Source organism: Hippopotamus amphibius, chromosome 4 (assembly GCF_030028045.1).
Source record: "Hippopotamus amphibius kiboko isolate mHipAmp2 chromosome 4, mHipAmp2.hap2, whole genome shotgun sequence".
Lineage (NCBI taxonomy): Eukaryota > Metazoa > Chordata > Mammalia > Artiodactyla > Hippopotamidae > Hippopotamus > Hippopotamus amphibius.
The window spans coordinates 122,561,070-122,576,509 of NC_080189.1; the positions used below are offsets into that span (position 1 = coordinate 122,561,070).

The 15,440-nt window shown below is 36.2% G+C and overlaps 1 protein-coding gene across 10 annotated transcripts in view; it reads left to right on the forward strand.

Moving 5' to 3' along the window:
- The window catches only part of MLLT10 (MLLT10 histone lysine methyltransferase DOT1L cofactor), a 213,373-nt gene that overhangs the window by 148,372 nt on the left and 49,561 nt on the right, over positions 1-15,440 (forward strand). For 7 of the 10 annotated variants that reach the window (XR_009053102.1, XM_057730775.1, XM_057730780.1 and 4 more), the window contains 3 exons: positions 421-990; positions 9,129-9,173; positions 10,018-10,050. The exons of 1 other annotated variant lie outside the window; for it this stretch is intronic. Coding sequence is in view for 8 of the 9 variants with exons in the window: in XM_057730775.1 (XP_057586758.1) it covers positions 421-990; positions 9,129-9,173; positions 10,018-10,050 (648 nt within the window). In the remaining variant the exon portion in view is untranslated. The remainder of the gene's footprint in view (positions 1-420; positions 991-9,128; positions 9,174-10,017; positions 10,051-15,440) is intronic. 2 more of the 10 variants (XM_057730777.1, XM_057730774.1) reach the window with 2 other exon arrangements.

Below are 15,440 nucleotides of genomic sequence, written 5' to 3' on the forward strand. Positions count from 1 at the left end.
AGAGTTCAGTTGTAGTCATTTCAAAGTCTCCTTGAGACTTTGCTGTTCTTCAGTCCTTCCTCAAGCATACACGAGGCATTTGGGGGAGATTTGAGGAATGCTGCCATGGTAAAAGGTAGGTTAAACAAAGCACATCTTTTATCTTGGTAATTGTACAAGTAATAGCTTGTAATTCAAGAGTTAATATTTCAATTTAATAGCTATAAAATGACAAGTATTTTTATAATATAATTTTATATATAAACTTGATTTCAGTAATAACCTTTTAAAAAATCTAGCCTTGTTACATACTGATGTCCTAAGTTTTATAGTTTCTTTCATCCTCTCTTTTTGATGATTGTATCATTTCTACTGCTCACGGGAACTTTTGCATCCAATTTTTTCTTTTCCTACCCCATTTTTTTTTTTCCCCCACTACAGGCAGTTTTTCAGGAACTCCAGGCAGTGTAAAATCATCTTCGGGAAGTTCAGTACAGTCTCCCCAGGATTTCTTGAGCTTTACAGACTCAGATCTGCGTAATGACAGTTACACTCACTCTCAGCAGTCATCATCAACCAAAGATGTACATAAAGGAGAGTCTGGAAGCCAGGAAGGGGGGGTAAATAGTTTTAGTTCCATAATTGGTCTCCCTTCAACCTCAGCTGTTATTTCACAGCCTAAAAGCTTTGAAAATTCACCTGGAGATTTGGGTAATTCCAGCCTTCCTACAGCAGGATATAAGCGGGCTCAAACTTCTGGCATAGAAGAAGAAACTGTAAAGGAAAAGAAAAGAAAAGGAAATAAGCAAAGTAAGCATGGGCCTGGTAGACCCAAAGGAAACAAAAATCAAGAGAATGTTTCTCATCTCTCAGTTTCTTCTGCTTCACCAACGTCATCTGTAGCGTCAGCTGCAGGAAGTGTAACCAGCTCTAGTCTTCAGAAATCCCCCACACCACTCAGGAATGGGAGTGTGCAGAGTCTTAGTGTGGGCTCCTCTCCACTTGGTTCAGGTAGGCTTGGCCCCTTGTTTTCGCACCCTCCCCCCATCTTTCACCATAACAAGCAAATTTATTTTAAACTATTGTTTTTTGAGAATACTGTGAGTTGCTAAGTGACATTTAATTATCTTAATGAAAAGTGTTACAATCTTAAGAGAACAGTTTGGTCTTTGGAAAAAACATTTGGCACTACTCCAATTTTAATTAAATACAGACTAGTTCATTGGTCATTCATTTCTCTTTTTAAGGAATATTTTTATTTAACTAAGTCTTTTTTTTTTAAATAAATTTACTTATTTATTTATTTATTTTATTGGCTGTGTTGGGTCTTTTTTGCTGTGCGCAGCCTTGCTTTTTAGTTGCAGTGAGTGGGAGCTAGTCTTTGTTGTGGTGCACGGGCTCCTCATTGCCGTGGCTTCTCTTGTTGTGGAGCACAGGCTCCAGGCGCGTGGGCTTCAGTAGTTGCAGCACATGGGCTCAGTAGTTGTGGCTCACGGGCTCTAAAGCGCAGGCTCATTAGTTGTGGCTCACAGGCTTAGTTGCTCCACGGCATGTGGGATCTTCCTGGAGCAGGGATCGAACCCATGTCCCCTGCATCGATCGGCAGGCGGATTCTCAACCACTGCGCCACCTAGGAAGCCCCTTAACTAATTAATTCTTAATTAAGGCTGCACTGGGTCGTCATCTTCTAGTTGCACAGGCTTCTCTAGTTGCAGTGTGCAGGCTGTAGGGCATGTGGGCTCAGTAGTTGCGGCATGCAGGCTTAGTTGTGGTATGTTGACTCTTAGTTCCCCGACCAGGGATTGAACTCTGGTTCCCTGCATTGGGAGTACGGAGTCCATAACCGCTGGACCGCCAGGGAATTCCCAGTCATACATTTCTTATGAAACACCTAGAATTAATTTCCCGTTTTTGTTTTTGCTTCACTTGCATATTTAAAAAATCAACTCAGAATTCACATTTATGGTGTGATAGTTTTTGCTTTTTTTTCTTTTTCCCCTGGCTGAGTTGTGTCTTCATTGCTGCTTGGGCTTTCTCTAAGTGTGGCGAGCAGGAGCTACTCTTCATTGCGGTGTGCAGGCTCTAAGTGTATGGGCTTCAGTAGTTGGAACATGTGGGCTCATTAGTTGTGGTGAGCAGGCTTTAGAGCACAGGCTCAGTAGTTGTGGCACACGGGCTTAGTTGCTCTGTGGCATGTGGGATCTTCCAGGACAGGGATTGAGCCTGTGTCCTCTGCATAGGCAGGCAGATTCTTCACCACTGAGCCACCAGGGAAGTCCCTGCACTGTTTTTGATTGGTATTTGTTTTGGGGCTTCCTTTCCCTAAACCTCAGTTAGTCTTCATTTTCTCAACAATTCCTCACACAGATTCTACTTGAATTAACTCCATCTGATGTATTTTTCAATCAGTGATAAATGATTTAAATTTACGGACTTTAAAAATCACATTTTATTTCAGGAGATACCTGAAATGACTTATTTTTGTTTTCAGCTGTGTTTCCCAGGTGTGTTTTGTTTTTGTTTTTGTTTTTAACCATTATCTTTACTGTAGTATGAATGAATTTATATATGTTCTTATTCACCACGTTGGGATGCTTTTTTAACCTATACTTTGTAATGTGAATATTATTTTCAGTTTTTAAAAATTTTAAGATGCATGTCTTTAGACAGAAACTTAACAGTGTATATATTAGCTAAATGTCAACATTTGTCTTTTAAATTGCATCTTCAATTTGAGATAAATGATTTCAAGTAAGTGTTGATTGTAAATCTTAACCTGTGTTTTGATTTTAGATTTCTGATCATAGAAATGATGAAATTTTGGCTAAAAAGAACTATTATAGGTTTTGTCAGTTCTGTTGGTTGATGGAGAGGATAGGTAGAAAATACCATGAAAAAATAATAAATAGAATTTAAATGAAGAGTGTTCATGTATATTATATAAATAAAGAATTTTGGATTGTTTTATAGTTATGCAGACATTAATTTCAGTAAGTAAACATAAGAAAGGCCATTATAAGGGAGAAAAGAGCATGTGTAATGGTCAGTTATGAAAAATAGTAACTATTAACTACCACTTGTCTTGTGCCAGTGTCTGTTAAGTGCTTTATTAACTTGTTTAATCTTCAAAGCAGTTTTATGAAGTAGGGGCTGTTAATGCCCCATTTTACAGTTGATAAAACTGAGGCTTACACATAAAATAAGTTGTCTAAGATCACACAGCCAGGGATTTCCTTCTCTCTTTATTTCTCATAGCTAGCTTCTGTGCCTGTGCACAGTGGACCTGTTTGACAGATTTTTTGGAGAAATGAATGGGAACTATGGAAGGATTGTTTCATTAGTAACATTAAAGATGGTTGAGAGCAAGATTCCCCAGTCTTGGCACTATTGACATTCTAGTTGGGATAATTCTCTTTTGTGCATTGCTATCCTGTGCCTTGGATGTTTATCAGAATTCCCAAACCCTACCCCCTAGATGCCGGTAGCACCCAAGGTTCCCCCGCCCATAGTAACAGTCAAAAAATTTTGTGGAGGGAAGGATTGCCCTTTGTTGAGAACCACTGTTTTAGAGGGGAGAAATAATAAATTGCAGTGAGAAATAAGTTCATTGAAAAGATTTTATGTTTCCTTTGAGATCAGAAAAGCTTTAGCAATTAGTTATAGCCCCAGTCACAAAAAATAAATTTAGACGAATACCCTTAGACAAAGTTTTAGTTCATATTTATTTTTAGCAAGAGGCATAGGAATCAGGTGAGTAACATACTGAGAAAATTAGGCCTAAATTTGCTCTTATGAGAAGAGATCCTTACCAATTTCCTATCTGTAGAGGCATAGTCTGAGAATTACTGAATTTCAGAAATTGCATTTGGATGCCATTTGAAACACACATCCTCAAATTAATGGACTTAAAATATTGATTCACATTCTTTTGTTTTTTAAAAATTTATTTATTTATTTATTGGCTGTGTTGGGCCTTTGTTGCTGTGCACAGGCTTTCTCTAGTTGCAGAGAGAGGGGGCTACTCTTCTTGCGGTGCATGGCTTCTCATTGTGCTGGCTTCTCCTGTTGAGGAGCACAGGCTCTAGGCATGTTGGCTTCAGTAGTTGCGGCACATGGGCTTAATAGTTGTGGCTCACGGGCTCTAGAGCACAGGCTCAGTAGTTGTGGCGTGTGGGCTTAGTTACTCCGAGGCATATGGGATCTTCCTGGCTCAGGGATCAAACCCGTGTTCCCTGCATTGGGAGACGGATTCTTAACCACTGCGCCACCAGGGAAGCCCTGATTCACATTCTTGAAAAGATTTTCCTATCTGTTATTGATTTAGGGAGATTTTAGGCATGGGAAATGGTGTTCTTTACACAGTGATTACTTTGAGAGGGCAATATTTGCGGTGTATCTATGGCAGAAAAATATGAATTTGTATCCCTTTTACCTCACCAATAGGTAAACAAATAGGGAGAGATTCCCATAAATATTATTTCACCAAAATAAATGACTTAAATTTAGACTTGTCAGGATTTCTTTTCTTAAACCTGTGTTTTAAAATCACTCTGAAAATTGTATATATCTTGTTGAAGCTATAATTATGGAATAAGATTTACTTGAGTTTATATATTATTTAATCTTACACATTTAAATAAAAGTTTTATGACTAGATCAGAACACTCTCTCGTTGATAAGCTTAGTACTAAAAAGTCTATTCTTACCTAGAAGAAGCTGGCTAAATGTTGTGAATATTTAGGAATTATGCCTTCTTACCAGAAGTTAAGAATTGCTAACTGCTGTTGAAACTTAGTACTGTCTTAAGCACTTGACAAGCAACAAGTATTATTACTCATTGTATAGAAGAAGAAACAGAGACAGAATTCTCATAGCTCTAAGTGGTGGAGCTATGCATTTTCCTTGATTCCAGAGACACTTAATTATAAAATTCAAGGGATGTTTGCTGATGAGGGTCTAAAACCATGCTAGTATACTGTCAGTCATACTTTTTTTTTTTTTTTAAACATCCTTTATTTTATTTTTATTGTTTTGGCTGCGTTGGGTCTTCATTGCTGCGCATGGGCTTTCTCTAGTTGCGGAGAGTGGGGGCTGTGTTTTGTTGCGGTGCACGGGCTTCTCAGTATGGTGGCTTCTCTTGTTGCAGAGCACGTGCTGTAGGCACATGGCCTTCAGTAGTTGTGGAGCGTGGGCTCTAGAGTGCAGGCTCAGTAGTCGTGGCGTATGGGCTTAGTTGCTCTGCGGCATCTTCCTGGACCAGGGATCGAACCTGTGTCCCCTGCATTGGCAGGCAGACTTTCAACCACTGTGCCACCAGGGAAGTCCCTCTCAGTCATACTTTAAGCAGCGGGATCAATGAGAGAATTTGAGCCAACAATTTATCTTGCAACAACTAGTATGAAAATGTTTATTTTTCCTTTGGACTAATTTTAGGTTGAGAAATCAGTTAGTAATTGTAAAAGCAGGAAACTCTCTCCTGTATAAATATATCAGAAGGAGAAAATGTGTACTGTGTTATCAAGAATTGTTTTTCATGCCCTTTTAAAAAGATTCATGTGCAAGTAACAGTGCACGTGATCTTATAAACACCTGTTAGCTACTAGGTTAGACTATAACATGCACTATAATGCTAGCTCCAGGAGGTTAGGGGATGTTTGTCATGTTCACCACTGTCTCCTCACTGCTAGCACAGTGCTTTGAACATAATAAATGGTAAACATTAAAAAAAAAGCAACAGAATGAATACTATTAGTAATCACTGAGAACATACGTATTTAGTAGTATCCTGTGTGATTTTGTATTTGTCTTTCAAGTGTTATTGCCAGATTGCAAGTGAAATTATTTATTGTAAAGTTTTCTGTGTCATAGTATTACAGGCCAGTTTTAGGATATATAATTATTTGGAAAAGACTACGGAGAAGATGAAATTTGAATCAAACTTTGGAGTAGGCAAACAAAAGGCCAACATTATTATCAGAAAATACAGTAAAGGTATATTTGAATGGTAAACTTCATAGAAACAAGCCGCTTGGGTTTGTGGGATAGTTAAAGTAATGTTAATTAAATAGGGCAGGATGGGTTTATAGAGAGTTGAATGCCAGGCTGAAGAAATCAGACTTTGAGGCTAGTGGTCTTTCTCCTAGAATTAGCATCCTGGGCTTTACTCTGGCAACTTACGATTAAAAGAATTTTATTCCTATAAAAATAATATTGCGTCCTCAAGCTTATAGTAGTGATAATACCTTGTATTTGAGAGCACCTAACAGTTTCTAAAGAACGCTCTGATTACTGTCTTATTTATTTGTTAGAATAACCTTGTGAAATGGGCAGGACAGCTGCTGTTACTGTGGTGGTGGTTGTTTCTCCTCTTTTACCACCAGTAGGTTATAAAACAGAAGTACAATAAGGTCCTTATGATGTTGATTCTCTTCAGATTATTAGTTAGAAGTATCAGTTTAAGAGTAATCAAAATTCTCTCATGACATGTTCAAATTATAGTAGAGCCTGTATAGCAAGATATTTATTCTAGGAGGCCTAGATCTAGTCAGACTAGAAACCCAGAAAACACCTCTAAACTTGTCTGATCAAGGGCTTGTATTATAAGATTTTTATTAAGATAAATCACAGTACATCCTGATATATGACCTACTGTTTTATAGAGACGTGTACAAAATGTTTTAAGTGGCTACTAAAGATTGTAAGTTTTGGCTTATAGATTATATTAAACTTTTGATTGAATTCTTTCCTACATATGTTCTTTTGAGCTCTTAACAGGCACCTGGTCTTTTGAAACATTGAAAATTAGGATGTTGAAAGCATTGAACATTTTGGAAGAGTTGATATGCTATATTTGTCCTTTTTCGCTTTTCCTGTTTATCTCAACTACATTAGGAGAGTTTATGATTTACTAAAGTGAAAGCATATTTTTCTTCACAAAAATTAACATCTTATTTTCTATGAGAAAAGTTTGGTAGTCGTTAAATAATAATGAGTTGATGGCTTAGCATTAATTCCTTTTCTTTGGGCATACTCTGTCCTTTCAAAGTTTACAGTTCCCTGTTTTCTTAAAAATCTCAGTCTCTAGTTTTTAAATATAATGCTGCCATACCTTTCTCAGTTCAGATACCCGAAATCTGTTTCAGTGATGGAATTCTTTAGTGGTGATACATGCTATAAAAGGAGATTTAGGAAAGACAGTCCTTTGATTGTGATACTGTATACTTAATCTTAAATTCTTAAAGATTTCACAAAGACAAGTTATTACTGTGAGTAGACCACCTTAACAGAAGTTTCTTCTGGCTTCTACTGAAATATGAAGGTTATGAAAGTTTAACTTGAGCCCATGTAGCTATGAAAGGAATCTTGTTAAATATATCCCTATTTATGTCATGTCTACTTATGTTGGTAAAGTGAAACTGAGAAGTCTCTTTCTGATAAAATAATTAGAAATAGACTGATTCTTTAAACAAATAAGGGAATCATAAAGATAAAATATTAATCTAATGAGAGTTGAGTTACTGATATAGTACTGGAGGCCAAGGAGTAGATACAGTTAGTGAAGATAATTCACATCTATCTTAATGATTCAGGTTCATGGTTTTATATACATTGATTATATTGGATTATAAATGAAAATTATAAATGATATTGGATGCTGCTAAGACCAGGATATACCTTGGAATTTGCTTTCTTAGCATATCCCCTGATTTTGTTTTGGTCTTTGATGATCTGAAAATTTGCTGGCCCTATGTCATGGCTGTCTTTTTGTAAACATACTAGATCAAAGGCCAGAATAGCCATATTCCCGTTTTTTACCCCCATTGAGAAAATCTTTCTGCACCAGTGTCCTTTGATATTTTTTAGCACCATTTCAAACAGCTACCATTTCTCTATAATGTAACATGTCTGTCTCTTCAGTAGCCTTTTAAAATCTCACTTGTATTGCCTTTGTTTGTTAATGAAGCATCAAGGTGGCAAATTCTCCCACCACAGCTCATTCTCATTTTCCAGGGTCGTCTGGAAAGGACTTATACTAAACCGACCTACATGTTTGATTTTTTTAATGTCAGGTTCTTTTAACATTACAGTGATTGAAAGTGAGTGCTGGCTTTCTCCACCTTGCTTTGTCTTTCTTCTTAATTTCAAGTTATTCAGAGTGGGCCCATGATTAGACTTGACTTCTGAGGTAGATGTGTGAATGATGATTGTCTGAAAGGCTCTGCTGTACACATGGTTCCTAGAGGTCATATTTTTGGTTAAGTAACATCCAGAGAATTCCTGTAGCAGCTCGTGGGGTCTTAGTTCTCCAGCCAGGGATCAAACCTGTGCCCCCTGCAGTGGATGTGCAGAATCCTAACCACTGGACTACCTGGGAGTCCCCAGGACAGGTCTTTTGAGTCACAGCCTTAGTCCTGGTTTTATCAATTAATTTTTCCTTTGGAATGTCATATGGAAATTTACTTCCCATTTCTGAGCAGATTTTGCTTTTAGCAGTGTTTTATTGTCTCATGCGCCCTCTGCTCATCCTCATTATTTGGGTGGAGTGAAAGAATAAGAGTAATGGCTTTTCATTCATTATCATCCTCAAATACGAAAGGCACAAGAAAGTAAGCTGAGTGTGATTTAATGAGTTTTATATTGTTATATAAGTCATAATGGATTTCTGCTCAGATATAAGCTAAATAATTTTCATACTTAAATTGTAATTTCTAATTGAACATAGCATTCAAATGTTTTTGATACACTGTTCTCATCTAATGAATTATATAAAACACATTAGTTCATCACCGTGCCTAACTGTACTTCCTCATTTATAAATGTGAATAAATGTGAATCCATTTATTCTTAAACAGTTGTTATACAGATTCATTTGTAAGCCCTTATGTCTTTTCTTCATTCTTTGCACACCTGTGCACGCACATACACACATTTCTACACTATCCTGTTCAGAGTTGTGAGATTTCCATCCTGTTTGGTCCTCCTACCTATGTCCCAATTATTGGCTTATAATTTCTGTTCTCGCAGTTCTGTTTGCCCTTCTCAGCTAGACTTTTAGGTGGATGTTTTCCTGTTTTTCTGGCCTGTTTCTTTTCTACCCTTAAGTCACTGGCAACTTCTTTGCTGATTTCCTTTCTCCTCCCTCCCAACAGAAATTTCCATGCAGTATCGGCATGATGGAGCTTGTCCAACAACTAGTAAGTTGTCGAACTGGGTTGGTAACCCAGGCTTTTTGACTCCTACTCTAGTGCTTTTTCTAGTATATTATGCCACCTCTGAACCTTTAAATTTTAATTTTCTAAAATGCAGTTGGTTCTTAATTGAATATATTTCTTTCTCCTACAAAGATAACTTGATGCTTTGTCCTGTGTTCAGGATCCATATTACAGTCAAATTGTGACCAGATTTTGTTGATTGCTGGCTTTTTAATATGGTGCTTCCATTGCAGAATTGTGACTTCTGTTCCCCAATGGAGTAATATTTTCAATATTTTGATTTTCACTAATCTTAATGTTAATATTTGTATTTGGCATTAGATAGCTTTTTTGCGTAGGCCTCTGCATATATTGAGACTGTTATACTAAAGACTAGGAATTGAGAATATTTGATCAGGTTAGATGATAAAATGAGGTTTTTCATTATAATAAATGTTGTTAAGTGTGACCAAAGCTGGATTTACCTGTATAGAATTACATCTATCGATACTGACTTTTAGCGAGAAAGACATTACATACACTACTAAACGTCTTTTTAAAAGTAGCTTTATATATATATTTATTACTGAGGACATTTGTCATCATTACGACAGTATATCTGACATGTTATTTAAATTTAGTAGGTAATATATTGGCAAATGAAATGCAATATCTAGAAATTTTTCCATGTGAAAACTTAGCCATGCTTGTAGTTTTAATGACTTAAGCAATGATACAAAATAGACTTACTGAGATTTCATTATGCTGATTCAGTCTATGCCTGTGTATTTCTTTTGTATATTTGAGAATGATCTTAACCTGAAGTCCTTTTTTCCTTACTTAAAAGCTTTCTCAGAGTTGCTGAATGCAATACACAATGGTAAGTTTTATTAGACTCTTCTCTGGTGGTTCATTTGTTAACAGAGGTTGCCTTTTGTGGAGAATCCCCATTGAAAGCTTACATGTTCTGTTGATGAAATCAAAACTAGCTCTGAGTCAGTTGTTCAGCACCTTAGTGAAAACTTTTTGTAGATTGCCTATAGGAGGATAATAGGTCAACTTAGTTCATCAGTTTGGCTTTTATTGTCTCTTTGTAAGACAAAATGGTGATAGTGTTGTTCTACCTTTATGAGAGTCATTTTTCTATTTTTGCAGATAGTTTTTTCTAGTTCTTTTTAGCTCTCTCTTGCCAGTGCAGTTGGTGATTGATACCTACATCAGGAATTTGCTGCTTCTTCCACAACTGGGAATATGAATTTTATTTTTAGGATTAAGATAATAATAATACTTTTATTATTCTACCTCCCTATGTCTAATTTGGGGCCAGGTTTTTACAGGGGACTTGCATCTTTTGCAGGATTGGGTTCTGAAATCAGAATATAAGGCAAGTGCTTTTTTTTAACTTTTAAGATATAATTATAATGGAGGTTATTTTTGCAAAAATGTTTGAGAGTTTCTTTAGTTCCAGGAACCTTACTTAATTCTTTGGTGTTCAAAAAAATTCTTGAATCCAGTGTCATCTTGTTGATTTTCTCTTTTTAGTCATTAACTGACATGCCTCTTATTTGTTCAAGACTGTCTGTATGATTCCAAGAAGTTTTCCCAACACATTTTCATTAACTTTAGGAAATCTTGCATATTTTGCCAATGTAGTTTAATTTGCAGTCGATTTGTATTGCGTTTGAATTTAATTGTCAGATGTTTACAAATCTATACCCAGCAAGAGACTAATGGCATGATGAACAGGCACAGAGAGTGTGTTGATTTGAGGGCTAGTGTGGTTGGAATGGGAAACCCATAACGAGCATTTTATTAATGAGTACATTTAAAAATAACTTTTGCTTCCCTGTGTAACCTGGAACTGCAGACCCTTAGAGTAAATACTCCAGATAAAAAGGAACTCTTGAATAAGTAGATATCTAAGAGGAAAAGAGATTAGAAGCATCCTTGAGAATAAACCAAACATGTTACCATTCTTGGGAAAGTATAAAAACATCATTTTCAGTTTGCATAGGTGAATTTAGACTTGCTCTTTAATTTTGCAATATTAGAATTTGGAGGCATGCTGAAAGTTTGAAAACAGTATACTTATATGAAAAAGAATGTAGATACTTTTGGGAGCCACATAAATCCTTTGCCATTATTAACCAATATAGTACTGGGTTGTATTAATTTAATGGGGCAGTTGTCATTTTTCTTTGCATGGGTGAATGAAGTTAATGTCATGGGATTAATACAATGAACACAGATTTTCTGTAAAATCTTGGGTTATTTTGTAACTGGAAGTTTGTATATTTTGACCCCCATCTCCCATTCCATCCCTTCCATTGATGGACATTTAGGTTGTTTTTTGTAAAGGAACCTCCAAACAGTTTCCCAGTAGTGGCCGCACCAATTTACATTCTCACCAACAAGGGTTCCCTTTTGTCCACATTCTCACCAATACTTTAATTATTTCTTGTATTTTTGATAATAGCCATTCTAACAGATGTGAGGTGATATCTCATTGTGACTTTGATTTGCATTTCTCTGATGATTAGTGATATTGAGCATCTTTTCATGTGTCTGTTGGCCATCTGTATGTCTTCTTTGAAAAAGTGTCTCTTCAGATCCTCTGCCCAGTTTTTTTTTGTTTTTTTTTTTTTACTTATTTATTTATTGGCTGTGTTGGGTCTTCGTTGCTGCACATGGGTTTCCTCTAGTTGCGGAGAGCGGAGGCTACTCTTCGTTGTGGTACACGGGCTCCTCATTGCCATGGCTTCTCTTGTTGCAGAGCACGGGCTCTAGGCACGTGGACTTCAGTAGTTGCGGCACACGCTCTGCCCAGTTTTTACTCGGATTGTTTTCCCTTCTTGAATTATAGGAGTTCTTTGTATATTTTGGATATTAACCCCTTATCACATATAATTGACCCTTGAACAATTGAAACAACTGGGGGTTAGGAGTGCTGACCCTTGAGCAGTTGAAAATCAAGTACTGCTATCTCTGCCTTAGAAACAAAAGAAATGACAAACAACTCATCCAAAGCAGGATGCAGCAACAGTTTAGATAGAATTCGGTTCAAAGCCTTGGTTCAGGGGTCAGCTGGATATGATTTGCAAATTTTTTCTCCCTTTTGGTGGGTTGCCTTTTCATTTTGTTGATGATTTCCTTTGCCATGTGGTAGCCCTTTAGTTTGATGTACTACCCCTTGTTTATTTTTGTTTTTGGTATCAAATCCAAAAAGTCATCACCAAGACCAGTATCAAGGAGCTTACTGCCTATATTTTCTTTTAGGAGTTTTATGGTTTCGGGTCTTACATTCAAGTCTTTAATCCATTTTGAGTTGATTTTTGTATATAGTGTAAGTCAGTAGTCCAGTTTTGCATATGGCTGTCCAGTTTTTCCAGCACCATTTATTGTAGTGCTTGTCCTTTCCCCATTGTATATTCTTGGCTCTTTTGTCACAAGTTGATCATACATGCTTGGGTTTATTTTTGGGCTCCCTATTCTGTTCCATTGATCTATGTGTTTGTTTTTATGTTTTGACTACTGTAGCTTTGTAATGTATTTGAAACTGGGGAGCATGATGCCTCCAGGTTTGTTGTTCTGTCTCATGATTGCTTTGACTGTTTGAGGCCTTTCGTGGTTCCATACAAATTTTAGGATTGTTTTTTCTGTTTCTCTGAAAAGTGCCATTGGAATCTTGATATGGATTACACTAAATCCGTAGCTTGCTTTGGGTAGTATGGACATTTTAACAATATTAATTCTTCTAATCCATGAAAATGGAAATCTTTCTATTATTTCTGCCTTCAGTTTCTTTCATTAATGTCTTTTAGTTTTCAGTGTAGAGATCTTTCACATCCTTGGTTAAATTTATTCCTAGGTATTATTCTTTATTATGCAGTTATTAGTGAGATTGTTTTATAAATTTCTCTTTCTGATAGTTTATTAGTATCTAGAAATGCAACTGATTTTGTATTATTGACTTTATATTCTGCAACTGTACTGAATTTGTTTACTCGCTTTAACATTTTTTTGAGGAGTCTGTAGGGTTTTCTGTATATAGTATCATGTCATCTGCAAATAGTGACAGTTTTACTTCTTCCCTTCCAATTTGATGCCTTTTATTTTGTTTTCTTGCTTAATTGCTCTGGACTTATATTTCCAGTTGCAAAGACAAGCGTAGAATTGGCACCTAGTGAAGTGATATTTAGCCTGTGGAGGACTGAAGGAGAGTTGCTAGGACTTAGTTGGAAAAAATCCACGTTTGTGTTTCCTCTTTCCCCAAGTGTCGTCTTTTTTTTTTTTTTTTTAATTGTGGTAAAATACACATAAAATTCGCCATTTTAACCATGTTTAAGTGTACAGTTAAGTAGTGTTAAATATGTTCATATTGTTGTATAACCAATCTCCAGAATTTTTTAATCTTACAAAAACTGAAACTATAGTCATTAAACAACAGCTCCCCACTTCCGCCTTCCCCCAGCCCCTGACAACCACCATTTTACTTTGTATGAATTTGACTACTCTAGATATACCTCATGTGCGTAGAATCATACAATATTTGTCTTTTTGTGACTGACTTATTTCACTTAGCATAATGTCCTCAAGGTTCATCCATGTTATAGCATGTGTCAGAATGCTTCCTTTCCTTCCGTTTTAAGGCTGAATAATATTAATACAGCATTGTATGTATATACCACATCTCCATTTATCTGTTAAGGGACACTTGGGTTGCATTTACCTTTTGGCTATTGTGAATAAGCTGCTTTGAACATGGATGTTCAGATACCTTTTTGAATCTCCATTTTACCCAGAAGTGCAGTTGCTGGGTCCATATGGTAGTTATATTTTTAATTTTTTGAATTGAGGTATAGTTGATTTACAATATTATATTAGTTTCAGGTGTGGAACATAGTGATGCAAAATGCTTATAGATTATACTCCATCTAAAGTTATTATACATTATTGGCTGTATTCCCTGTGCTGTGCAATAGACATTTGTAGCTTATTTATTTCATACATAGTTATATTTTTAATTTTTGAGGAAGCATTATACTGTTTTCCATAGTGAGTGCACCATTTTAGATTCCCACCAACAGTGTAGAAGGGTTCCAGTTTCTCAGTAACCTTGCCTACACTTAATTGTTTTTTGCTTTTTTTTTTTTTTGGATAGTAACCATCTAATGGGTGTGAGGTGTCAAATGTTAGCTTAAAATTCTTTTCTTCATTATGTTGAGCATCAAGCAGTAAAAAGCTTAAGACTTGTCACTGGGGGGAGGAAAGAAAAAGAAGAATTTACATTTCATCTTATTCTTCTGTATTTGTTTTTAATGGTTGCTCTAATAAATTATCACAAACTTTAAAGCAACACAGATTTATTACAGTTCTGTAGAAGTCTGACGTGGACCTCACTGGGTTAAAATTAAGGTATTGGGAGGCCTAGTTCCTTTTTAAAATCTCTAGAGGAAGATTTCTCCTTATATTTTCTGGTTTGGGAAGCTGCCTGCTCTCCTTGCCTTGTGGTCCCCAATCCTCCATCTTCAGAGGCACCAATTATGGGGAGAAGCCTCTCTAATGCTTCAGCCTGTCAGATTCTTAGATACACTTTATGAGGAGTCCGATGATTAGATTGGGCCCACCCAGACAATTCAGGATAAACTCTGCATCTCTAGGTCCCAAGATAAATTTACGTAGTCCCTTTTGGCATTTAAGGTGACATATTTGCAGATTCTGGACATTAAGGCATGGACACCTTGGGGACAGGTTGCAGGGGAGGCTTTAATCTGCACACCATGTCTGCTCACAATTATTTTAACTGCCATACTTTAAGAAGGTATTACTTAAATCATTTCCAGTGTTAGGTTTTATCAGTACGTGTATTTATTGAATAATTTTGGTTTTAGCACCTTTTTTTGTTAACTTTTCTCCCTTAAATTTACTAGTGACCAGTTCTGGTTGCCAGTTCCAGGAGACAGTCAGTTTTTTATTTTACTTGATTTCATTGCAGAGAAATTGTTGGCCACTCTGTTTTGAAGCTTTCTGTATTCCATTATACCATTCTCCTCTATCTTTTCTATAAATTGTAAAATACTTCAAATTTATAGAAAAGTACAGGCATTACGAATTTATAACAGATGTAAGACCTGTTAATATTTTGCCATATTTTCAAAGATCCTTTTTCAACTTTTATTGTGAAATACTTAATGCATTAAAGGCCATGTGTATAAGTTGTATATCACACACTAATAAAATGAGCACTTAGGAATCTATCACCAATTTAAG